The sequence below is a fragment of the Choloepus didactylus genome, chromosome 7 (assembly GCF_015220235.1).
Source record: "Choloepus didactylus isolate mChoDid1 chromosome 7, mChoDid1.pri, whole genome shotgun sequence".
Classification (NCBI taxonomy): domain Eukaryota; kingdom Metazoa; phylum Chordata; class Mammalia; order Pilosa; family Megalonychidae; genus Choloepus; species Choloepus didactylus.
In genome coordinates this window covers 130,895,546-130,908,067 of record NC_051313.1, presented here as the reverse complement: position 1 = coordinate 130,908,067, position 12,522 = coordinate 130,895,546, and the positions used below count along the sequence as shown (strand labels likewise).

At 40.6% G+C, this 12,522-nt stretch overlaps 1 protein-coding gene across 1 annotated transcript; it reads left to right on the top strand.

Moving 5' to 3' along the window:
• The first annotated feature begins 1,341 nt into the window (after window positions 1-1,341).
• Window positions 1,342-2,034, top strand: HDGFL1 (HDGF like 1). The gene has a single exon (XM_037844743.1). It carries the CDS (start codon window positions 1,342-1,344, stop codon window positions 2,032-2,034), a length of 693 nt encoding a protein of 230 aa, XP_037700671.1.
• The last annotated feature ends 10,488 nt before the right edge of the window (window positions 2,035-12,522 follow it).

Genomic DNA, 12,522 nt, shown 5'->3' with positions numbered 1-12,522 from the left:
CAGGTCTCTACCACCCAAAGGTAAAATGGCCAATCCAACGCAGCCAACTGGAAACAAATTTTGAGTTGTACTGAAAAGGGTTAATGGTTGTAATTCTTCACTGGTCATTGATGGTTACACTAGGAAGGAACACTGTATAGTTAAATGCATGATTAATATTGAAAGGTTTTGTCATAATAGCCAAGTACAGCTATGATAAATTTGACTGGGTTTCAGAGTGCATGCTCATGACTAGCTAGCAGGATTCAAAAAGTTGTAGAAAGCAATGTAAAAACTGCAGGTGCATTGAAACCACCATTCATTTCAGTTTAAAATAGACTTTTAGGTGGAGAAAAGGCTCTTAAAATCATCTCTCAGCTGAGATTATGCTTTTTAGGCAATAACCCCCAGGAAGTTCTAGTTGCCAGCAACATGTTTGGTATGAGTAGACCTCTATCTAATTCTTATGTGTGATTAGGCCAACTTTCCTCTCCTATAAGAAGATATGGAGAGCATTTGACATTTCAGTGTTATAATCATATAGTTTTAACTTTTCCCAATATGCAAGGATCACTGAAAGGATAAAGTGTATATCTGACATCCAATGCAAACTTTTCAGTGTGAAGTAGAAAGTTTTGATTTGGCTTGTTTGAAATGATCATGTTGCTATATACGCTTTGTGAGCCTAAAAACATACTAGATGTTTAATTTTTTTTTTTTTTTTTTACGAAGTGAAGTGCATTGTAGATGTCTTAACAATATTGCTGACTCCATCCCTTTGCCAGAACTCTGCCCTGTACTTGAGCCTCTCTGCTGGCTCCCAGTGGTCAGCCCCCAAGAAAACAAGAAAAGGGTTGAAACCACTGAACTAGCCCTTCATTAATGGCTCCTGAGGCAAAAGTGGGTTTCTCTGTTGTGAGCAGCCAAGGTCCACAGGGATACTGTGGTTTGCACAAGACTGTTATTCATTTCACTGAAATATGGGCTAATTGTGTTATAGCATTTTCTTGCCATATGGCCCATATCTTTTTCTAGGCCCTGGATAACCAATGTGGTCTACATGGCCCAGATGCCTAGCTATTGATTAGGAAAGGACCACTGTCAGCACAACTTCCATAGTGATATGCCTTATAAATCTAGAAACCATCAAGTCCAACTTCTGTCCAAACTATCACCTTCCATGGCACAGATAATGCACTCTTCGCTCTGGAATCGTCCTGGCGCGCAAGCATGGCGGGCGCTTCCACTACCCTGCGAGGGGGGGTTGCGCGACTTCCGGGTTCAGCGGCCGCCACACTGCGCGCGCATCCTTGAGCAGCGTTCTTTCCGGCCGCCGGCGAGGCCGGGTCCGGAGCTCTTGCCATGTTGCACTGCAACTGGCGCAAGTATAATTGTGGCGATCTCGTTTTCGCCAAGTTAAAGGGTTATGCCCACTGGCCTGCGCGGATAGAACAGATGACTGAATCTAACAGATACCAAGTATTTTTTTTCGGGACCCACGAGACGGCGTTTCTGGGCCCCAAACACCTCTTCCCGTACGAGGAGTCCAAGGAGAAGTTCGGCAAGCCCAACAAGAGGAGCGGGTTCAGCGAGGGACTGTGGGAGATCGAGAACAACCCTACTGTCAAGGCTTCCGACTATCAGTTCTCCCAAGATAAGAGCTGTGATGAAGAGCCTGAGACTGAACCGGAACCGGAGCCGGAGGGCACTGAGGACGTCGGGGTCAAGAAGAGGGCCGCCGAGGGCAGCAGTAAGGAGGTGGGGAAGCTGGTCATCGACGAGCCCACCAAGGAGACCGAGAAGGGGGCACTGAAGGGGAGCGTGGAGGACCTGCTGCTGGACCCTCCCAAACGTCCCAAGGAGGCCGACCCGGAAGGGGAAGAGAAGGCGGAAGCCGCGGTGGAGGAGGAGAGGCCTCTCGTGGTGGAGGTGGAAAACAACAGCATCCCATCTGAGCCCACTTCTCGCTGGGGGCCGCCGCAGGAGGAGCAGGAGGAGAGAGCCCTGGAGAAAGAGGCAGAGGTTCCAGGCGTCGGAGGTCGCGAGAGCCTGTAGTCACCAATGTTTTAGGAAGAGCCCCTGACCCGTTCCTGCTGCTGCCTGGTTGTTGTTGGGGAAACTGGCCATGGCGTGCAAACTGGGACCACCTTTTCCCACCTGGACCTGCTCTTCTCCATTCACTCTCCCTTTCCAAGCCCGGCCCCTGGAGGTTGACCTGAATGGGACAGGAAACCTGGCCCTCACCTGCATATCCTGGTTATCTGTGTCAGAGACTGTGCTTCTTGGGATGACATGAGTCCATCTTGTCTCTCCCTGCCTGGAACTGCTCCCCAGGGTTTCTTTGGGGGCCTGGACCAGCTGCCTCCACCTTCTGACACCCTTCTCTCCCTCCCTCATGCATTCTGGACCTCTGTGTTAGAATCTGGTCAGAGTGGGAGGGATGGCAGGTAAACAGCAGAGTGGATTTCCAGGGGACTAGGAGGGGCTGTCCTCACCTTGTAGTGGTGAAGGGCCAAGAGGGTGACATCTAACTGAGATCCCATTCCCTCTCCTCCATACCTGTTATTCCAGCTGCCTAGATTCAGGGAAAGTGCAACAGCTTGTGCTGGAGGGCACCCCCTTTCCGTAAATCCTTTTGCTGACCCATGGAGTTCTGGGAGTTACTGTTTTTCAACAGAAAACATTGGGGGTCTTCCACATTATTTGGGCTAAGGGACTGAGATCTGAAGGGTTGACTCTGTCCAGCTTGTGTGAGAATAACCAAAAGCATCTGTCCGCATTTAGATCTCTTGGCCACAAATGGCATGCACAGGGGACCTCTGGCTGCCTCCTCCTTTCTCATAGTCTCAAGGCCACCTTACAGATATCTATCACTCAGTCACAAAAGGAAGGCCCTCTTTTTTTTTTTTTTTTTAACCTTTTTAATAACAAGAAATTACAAGAAAAAAAGACCCCTTGGTGTGCCTGCTCCTAGCTCTTGCATCGCTACTCCCATTTTAGAGGCTCCCTTTCTGTTTGGGGTTTTATGATATTCTTTTCGTAGCTAGAGCTACAAAAATGGTGTCATTTCCCATCCACATACTCCACCTGGTCCCTCAGTCTTGTCACCAGATCCAATATGTAACCTACTGAGAGTACAGAGGGAAATAAGTGTCCCTTCCCAACCTTGTCCTATGTTCTCTCTATGCCTTTCTTCATCTCTTGTCTCTTTTACCCTTGCCCCTTTCCCTTGGGCTCTGATGAAAAATTGTTGACTAACTTTGGAAATTTAGCTCTGAGAACTGTACACTATTGCAGTTCTAAGAAATAAAATCCGTTCATTACTTAAAGAAAAAAAAAAATCCCAGTCCTGTTCATTTGGTTTCTGAAGAATTGGCTCTTAAATGTAATTGCTCCTCTTATTCTCTCTATATCCTGCTGTGTTGAAAGCAGTTATTTTCAGTGTGCAGGAATGTTTTAGAATCAGCCTTGAGAAATCTTTGTTACCTTAGGGTCTCTGCCCTCGCACCATCTATTGTAGTCACTCCCACTGATAGAATGAATGGAAACGAGTTAACCTAAAGTGTTTGGGCAATAAATGAGTTTCTGGTACTCGTTTCTAATACTCAGTTTCTAATACTCTCTAGAATGAGGGCAAGAAGATCAGTGCTAATCTATTGTGCTTCTTTTTGTTGATTTTCTTAGATATCATCACTATTCTTTTTCCTTCAACAGCTTTCACATGAAAATAAGACAGATGCTTTTTATTTCCAGTTTTTAAAATATGTAGCATTTGCAGAATATTTTGTGTCTTTTTCAGTGACTTTGTGCAAATATCAGGGATATTTAAGTTTACTTACTCATAATCGCATGTTGAGTCTCTGTTTCTGATTCCATCAACACTTCCTGTGTACAGAGCTTCAGGAAATAGTGGAGTCCTTCTCACAGAACATGCTAGGCTATCACTAATCAGCAGGGTTGACCACTGAGGACAGCCGCATGTTCATCGCTGTATAAGATGATATTGTTTTACTCTGATGCATGCAAGTCAGATTATTCCTTGGTGTTCAACTACTGTTGGTGCAGTAATAGTAATTCTAGGAGTTACTATTCATTGGATGTCTTCTGTGTGAGAGAAAGAATGGCTTCTTTCAATCTTTGTAGTAATCTGGCAAGGTAGGCATTAGTACTCAAATATTCCATTGGAAGGAAGCTCTGGCTCAGAGAGATGAAGTGGCTTTTCCTGCACCCCACAGAGAACTTGGGATTCAAACACAGGTTTTACTGGCCCATAGCCTAAGATCTTTTCGCTGAATTGCACATTCAGAAAAACACTACTATGAAATCAGAACTTAGTAAAATTGTTCTTTTATTAATAAAAATAATTATGAGAGTAGGTTATTTTAATTGAGTCTTTATGAGCCAGGCAATATACTATGTTGTACACACGATGTCTTTGTTTATACATCTACTCTACTAGGAAGCTCCTATTATTTCTATTTTAGAGCTGAGGGAGCTGAGGTTCAGAGATGTTAAGTAATTTTCCTAAGTTTGTACAACTAGTAAATGATGAAGCCAAGGTTCAAAGGCAGGTTTTCACATCCTAAATCAGAAGTGCTTTTGTTCCATCATTGCTTCCCATTGAATAAAACTTGCTATTGAATAAAATAGGAACATTTATTCTCCTACAGTGTTTCTCAAGTGAACATTTAGAGATTTGTATGGCAAAGAATATATTAACAAACACTGCTAGTGGGTGTGTAAAAATAACCGTTTTGGGCACCTGGCAATTGTTTTGTCTTTTAATGACTTGAAATGATGAGGACAATTACACATCTATATTCTTCAAGATGTATGTGATTTCAGGAAATCTGAATATGGATTGGTGTGTTTGCCACAGGCAGGTATAAAGGTTTTGATAAGGTTTTGATTGAGGCACATCTTCTGAAATGATTCAGTAACTTGAAAGATAGAAAATGAAATAAATACCATTTGATTCCCTCTCTTTGTATTATTTCTTTTCTCTTTTTTGTTTTGTTTTAAAGTTGGGGAGAGAAGTTGGTGTTTATTAGGAAGCAGATATAAAATTGCCTTCTCGGTGACTACTGTAGAGTAGTGAAAATGATAATCCACCTCTTAGTAAAGCTAATGAATGATATACGGAGTTACTAAATACAATTAAAACTCATTGAAGTAAGGGAAACATGGATAATCTGTGTTCTCTGCCCTCTTCTCCTTGACAGTAGACCCAAAAAGGCCATGTTGTAGCCAAGAAATGCTTTTTTGTGAATTGCCTGAAAAGGGGGGTTCTCTAATTTCTTGGGTTGTCTAAAATTCCCAGCAATTCCAGTGTTGATTTTTGTTTGTTTGCTTGTTCTGAAGAATGTGTGCTTCGGTGACAAAATTACTCATTACTAATCTCTTTCCTTAGTGAGCAAAGAGTGTAGCTCGGCCTTTGACTGATTTTGTGTTGTTGATAGTCAAACATGCTGATGAGTGTTCTGAAGATCTTATTTAAGTGTTCCATGTAATGCGTGCTTATCACATTGACAAGTGATCTGCAGACTCATGTAACATCCTGGTTTCTGTAAGGCTGTCAAGTATTTGATGTCACAAAAACATTACAGATTATATCATGGCAAGGGACTAAGATGGCATTGAGAATATAAATTTTGTTACTTTCTGTTAGGCAGGATTTAGCTTTCACCTGCTCTGCAAATTCTCATCAAAGGTGCAGACTCTTCTTTGCGGCTCATACCTCTATTTTACTCTTCCTACAAATATGGTAGACATTGAAGACCCAGTGCATCTTCTATTCACTTCGTTCATTAATACTCAAAAGCTTTTGCTTCACGTGCTACATATACCTGCTGCTCCTTATATTTAGAAAGAAGTGCCTCCCTCTTCCAGGCCTGGCTATCTGCTCTAGGTAAGAACCACCCTTCTGGGTTCCTGTAACAGCCTATGCTCACACTAACCAGATTCTAATCTCCTGTTTATTGTTTACTTCCCCAGTAGACAGGAAGAGACAGAAAATAATTATTTTCATTAATATTTTAGCCCCATGCCCAAACACTTGCCACACTAAGTGCTCAGTAGATATTTTCTAAATGCTTGATGTTAGCAAATACTCCTTGTAAACGTGGTGCTGGAGTAAAAATCGTACGCGATGTTGAACATATTCTGACTATGAAAACAGAGTCAGGGAAACTGGTCCACAGATTAATGACATGCAGCCTGGGGTTACTTTATGTCGACATAAGTAGCTGCCTATATTAAGTAACTCAAAGAGCATTTACATTTCTCACAGACCCAGAGAAAACTCCCTCTTGATGTCAAGGCAATGTTCTCTTTATTTAATCCAGGCTTTACCACTATTTCAGACCCTTGTCTTGTTAAACCATACATGAGACATTGCTCCCATTATGCATGGGTTCTCCTGGTGGGCAAGGGAGCAGTCTGATTGCTGCCTTCCTCAAACATGAGCCATGTATGGAGCATTCAGCCCCAAATTCCCACAAGATAGTGCGAATATGTCAAGGAGAACTTGGACATGTTTCTATCAGTGTGTCATGGTATAGACACTTCATAGTGTAGACACCTCTCAGAATTTAATGTGTTTAAAGGAATAAAATTATTCACCTTACAATACAACCCCTATCTCATAAGTCAACTATTTGGCTTGGATAGATGCAGTTCTCTTTCCTACTGCTGATGACCATTTTAGACTTACTTTGACATCTCTAAGTGACTTTCTAGGGTAATTCTGACAGCAGGCTATGTTCTCATTGCAGTCTGATTTTATATGTAAATTTCATCTTCATTGTAATGGTCTTGAGCATATTAGAAGATACACAGAAAAATGATGGCAAAAGGTCCCAGATAGCCGGAGACAGCTTGGAGCATGTGCTAACGAAGGTCAGACCTAGTGACAGGACAGCCAAGTCTTTGGCATGGGGACCAGGGAAAAAACAAAACAAAACTTCACCTACTTCCCTGGCCCGGTGTGTTGTCAGTGCCTGAGGCCTATGGATCATAAGGTGAATGTTATGCCCCTTTTCTCCCTTGATTTTGCCACTTTGAGAAGAGCTCTTCCTTCTGCCTAGAAATCTAACTGCTCTGTTCCTTGCCTCCTCCTAACGAAGAATTCTCTGAATTACTATGTTGAAAATAAGTTTTTCTCCCTTGATAATGTCTAATCCACTCTTCTGTGATTATCCCTTTACAGGTTTGTAGTGACCAATAGGATATGTTTTATGTAGTCAGGGACCATGGTCATTTTGCTTATTTTGTCCTAAGAACCTAACAACATGTATGGTTTATTTGAAGCACTCAATAAATGGTTGTTAATAAAGGAATGATTGGATGAGTGACTAAATCCTGCTGCTCCCACCACCTTCTCCCCAGCCATTTGAGGAAAGTTTGGGGAGTGTATCATGCTTAGTAAACCCAATAAGGAGAGCCTAAGATTTAAAAAAACAAAACAAAAGAAAACAAAAAAAAAAAAAAAACAACAAGTTGCATGTACCATTTATTAGAGTAGATTGTTTTGTTTTCGTACAGGTGTTGCTCTCAGGAAATAACAGACCTTAACAAGACTGAAGCCCAAGTAGCATAAATCAACTTGCCATCTGAATCTGAGAGTGGCTAAGCATATGAAATGCAACATTGGGCTCCTTCAGTTATTTTTCTCTTTAATAATTTGATACTTCATTATCAACTTACTTAATACAGGAAGCAGTGTGGTGGTGTCTGGTTTCATAGCCACCTGAGCTTAGATTCAAATTCTGGCAAGGGCTGTGTGGCCTCAGTTTCTCTCAGCTAAAAGTTACAATAATGACTTTCATGTGATAGGTTTGTTGTGAGATGCCCATGAGCGCATATATCTTAAAATGACAGTACTCAGCATAAACTAGGCATTATATTTATATGTGTTTGTCAGTTGACTTCCCTTCAATTTAGTCCAGAGCACTAACCATATCATTTGAAATACTTAGATCCTGACTTATCACCTTTTTTTGCCAGGTGCCAAACAACTTCCTCATTGTGATTTATATAACAATGCTATATTCGGTCTGCCCATACACAGAAAGAAACTGAAATCTTATCCTCTCATTTCCTCATATTGCTCTTCAGGTAGTTTCTTTTTATCCCCTCACTGTTAGCTGAGTGATTTTATACAGATATATCCAATTTTAAATATTTCTCATTTTTGGCATGACTTGTCACTCCCATGGCCAGTTTTATTGCTCCTGTTATTTCTCCAGGATCCACTTGTTATTTTCCATTGAGTATTTCTGAAATGCATCTACATTAGTACCTCATTTTCCTGATTTTCAACTGTAGAAATAGTTATTGTATTGCTGTAGTTATTTCTTGGCTCTTCGCCTTTCTTTCCTAGGTACCTATCCTTTCACATGTAATTTTAATAAGCTGCCCAACCGGATTACTAAGAGGCATTGGAGTGTTACAAGGGATTGGCCGTTCTTTCTAGAAGTTTTCTCAGGTTTCATGTCCTCCTGTGATTTACCAAGTGTCACTTCATTTTGCTTTTTTCCCCTCACACCCCGGCCAACTCTTCATCACAGTCATTATCCACCTCTCTTGGTGATCTACTTAACACTTCATTAAAAAGTATGTTCAGCTCAGCTCCTTTCTCACTGCTCTTCGCTTGTCAACAAGACCTGTTTTTTCTTTTCACTTGTGACTCTGCTGGTGCTCAGAATTTGTCGGCCGTTATTTCTTCCCTTGCTGTAGTTTCTTCACATGTCTTTCCCCAGCAGCCCGTGCTTCATTATCATCAACTTCTTTTCTTTTCTTTTTTTGTCCTTGTTTTTTTCCCTTAGTTGTTAGGGACATGAGCATTGATTTGACATCCGTGAATAATTTGTTGACAGTGTCTCAAATAGCCTTTTAAAATCTGACCAAAAATAGGGAAAAGTTTACCTGTTCCATTTTATAATCATCTCATTTTTCTTTTAAAATTAAAATCTGCTGAATTATTAGAAACCCAAAGACACTTTTTCTTTCAGTTTTTTTTTTTTTTTTTTTTTTTTTTTTTTTTTTTTGTTGGAGGTAGGGTCTCAAAGAGAAAGGATTCCTGCTAGAAACTGCCTGTATTACACCGGAGCCTGTCCAAAGGACTGGGTACAAAGCAGTAAATAAGACAGATAAGATATCTGCCTTCCTGAATTTTACATTCTATGGGAAAGACAGACAAATAGACATCGAATAAGTAAGGTGATAATTTCAGGTTGTGATAATTTCAGAGTGTGATGGAGAATGACTGTTAGAAATACATGTTTTAGATTATGTTAAATTTAAACTTTGTATGTTAGACGTCTCAAGGAAGTTTCTTGCTCATTTTAAAGTAAATCATTTTAATGCAACAAAGTATTCCCGTAGTACTGTGAATTCATAGCACTATTGCCTATGCCAGTTGTTCTCATTTTTTAACACCTAGACAAATATTCCAGAGATGTCATGCCAGTAAGCATTCCCGTATGTGTGCAGCAGCAGCAACAGCAGCCGTACCTGTTTACTGAGTACTTACTCTGTGCTAGATATTCTTCTAGAGACTTAAGATACATTAGTAAACAATGAAAGCAAAGCCCCTGGCTTCTTGGTACTTCTGTTTTAATAGGTAGAGAGAGGCAATAAGTAATAAACTTAATAAATAAGGAAATTATTTTATATGTTAGAAGGTGATAAATGCCATCAGAAAAAAAAAAACAGAGAAAGGTTATAGGGGCTAGGTAGAGGTTGTGCAATTAAAAATAGGGCAGTGAAAAGGAGAGTCTAAACTTGCATATGGTTGTGCCTAAGAGTCTCCCCCTGAGTACCTCTTTGTTGCTCAGATGTGGCCCTCTCTTTCTAGCTAAGCCACCTTGGCAGGTGATCTCACTGCCCTCCCCCCTACGTGGGACCTGACTTCCAGGGGTATAAATCTTCCTGGCAATGCAGGATATGACTCCCAGGGATGAATCTGGACCTGGCATCGTGGGATTGAGAACATCTTCTTGACCAAAAGGGGGATGCAAAATGAAACGAAATAAAGTTTCAGTGGCTGAGAGATTACAAATGGAGTTGAGAGGTCACTCTGGTGGACATTCTTATGCATTATATAGATAACACCTTTTAGGTTTTGGTGTGTTGAAATAGCTAGAAGTAAATGCCTGAAACTGTTGAGCTCCAACCCAGTAGTCTGGACTCTTGAGGATGATTGTACAGCAATATAGCTTACAGGGGGTGACAGTGTGATTGTGAAGACTTTGTGGATCACACTCCCTTTATCTAGTGTATGGATGGATGAGTAGAGAAATGGGGATAAAAGCTAGATGAAAAATACGGTGGGATGGGGGGGATGATTTGGGTGTTCTTTTTTACTATTATTTTTTATTCTGATTCTGATTCTTTCTCATGTAAGGAAAATGTTCAAAAATAGATGGGGGTGGTGAATGCATAGCTATATGGTGGTACTGTGAACAGTTGATTGTACACCATGGATGATTGTATGGTATGTGAATTTATTTCAATAAAACTGAATTTAATTAAAAAAACAGGGCAGTGAAGATGGGAGCAAAGTTTATGTGCACACCTGGGACTCTTCCTTCCTTCCCTCCCCCAAAGTCATCACATCAGAATGTAAGTGAATAAAGTCCTTGTAAATACAACCTTGAATCAATAAAATTGTTACAATATAAAACACCTACCAGCTCGAGTACTTTAACTATTATTTGTAATATTTAACTAGTGGCACACTTCACAGAGGCACACAATTTCTGTGATACTTGAAAAGAGAATTTTTTCTCAACCCCACTTATTTATCAGTTTATTGTATATATCCATATGGCATCTTTTACACTGTGGTACAGACCAAGATATTCCTTTCTGATATTTAACATTTTGCATGCTGTTTTGTTCTCCCCAATAGAATATAAACAACTCAATCACAGAGGCCATGAAATCTTCCATATCTTCTGCAGTACCTTGCAGAACCATTCAGAAAGAATCATCTATTTATACTGATTAACTTAATGATGTCACAATTTAGGAGATGTTAGCACCATGCCTCAGCATCTTGAGGAGCGTATGGAGATGTGAGATGTTTCATGTGAGGTATGGGTAACCATAGAGGTTGTAAGCCAGTGCAGCCTGATGGGGAGTATCCATGAGGCACACTGTTAATGCACGCCTATAGTGTAAGATTTCAAGGTAGGTATGTTTGCCTGAATACCTCCCTACCCAAGTCTTTACTAGCTCATGTTCCTGAACGCAAACTAAGCAATTAACATTGGAGCATGTGTAGTGAGGGAAGTGTGTGTGTGCAGGTGGGGAATATTCTAAAGACATATTTCAATTTCACAGTTTTATCAAAGTCAAGATTTTATTTAACTTACAGAGGGATACTTCTGGATAAATTTCTAGTTAGTTTGCATTTTAGGATTTCATAGTCTTCTCCATATTTTTTTCTGATCCACTTGTTTCATGGCAGGAGCAGAATTTAAGAGCAGATACAAAGCACATATGTTCCTAGGGGCCTATATTCTATCTAGCCACCTAAAGAGAGGCCGTGTGGAACTCTGGGTTGCTGTAAAGCACAACTTGAAATGACAATATTTTAGGTAAACAATATAGTTCTGGGTTGGATGATGGTGTAGAATGTGCAAAGAGATGAATTTAGGATAAATTGGAAGCTTTCTTTCACACTGGAGAGAAAACCAGTGGTTTTGTTGTTTCCACTTGATAAGCATTCCTAACAGCCACTTACCTGTCAGCAGGCATTGCTGTTAGGCCTGAATGTCACAGCCTTGAGAAAAAGAATCCACTGCAGAAAACAGAATGAACATACGTCTGGGCCTTTGGGCAGCATCAATTACTGAGGTAGCTGAGTATTCGCCCTCTCATGTTTCTTATGACTGTCACAAGAAATGAACACCATGACTGCATTCTAGTCATGTTGATGTAAATATTTGAATGCCAAGCAAATGTGTTTCAATGAAGATTATTATGTAATATTTCTAACACTTATAGGTTAAAAAACAAGAGAATTATGAAGATGATATTTTGTATTGATAGAATTCTATCCCAGGTGCTAAGTGTGGATTGAAAAAAACAAAAATAAAACACATTCTACTTTCTCTCCTCGCCCTCCTCAGGAAAATATCACCCCTACCAGCTCCCAGAAACAGATATTACACTATGCAAGAGAGCAAATTTCTGGCCCTTTGTGCTCACCCCATTAACTTGTTAAAGAGATTACCTCAAGGCTGAATATAAATAATAATGAGCTGGTAAAAATGGTGGACTGCAATAGCCTCCAAACCTTTACACCAAAATCATATCACAAAAATAATTAGCATGGAATATATCTTCATGGCTACTTTTTCTGCACTTTCCCTCTTTTGGCTCAGGAAGTGTTGCTGCCATCACCTCCCTCTAAGACTGGCCATTATTCATAGCAAGGCTCTTGAGGTCACTAGCTTGGGCTTTGTACAGAGGACCCTACTATTCATCCTGGATCATCTTCTGGATTGTGAGCTATGGCAAATGGATTAGGGAACC

Bases quoted from the DNA above. Each gene is read 5' to 3' on its own strand.
- HDGFL1 (XM_037844743.1), top strand. From the start codon at position 1,342: ATGTTGCACTGCAACTGGCGCAAGTATAATTGTGGCGATCTCGTTTTC.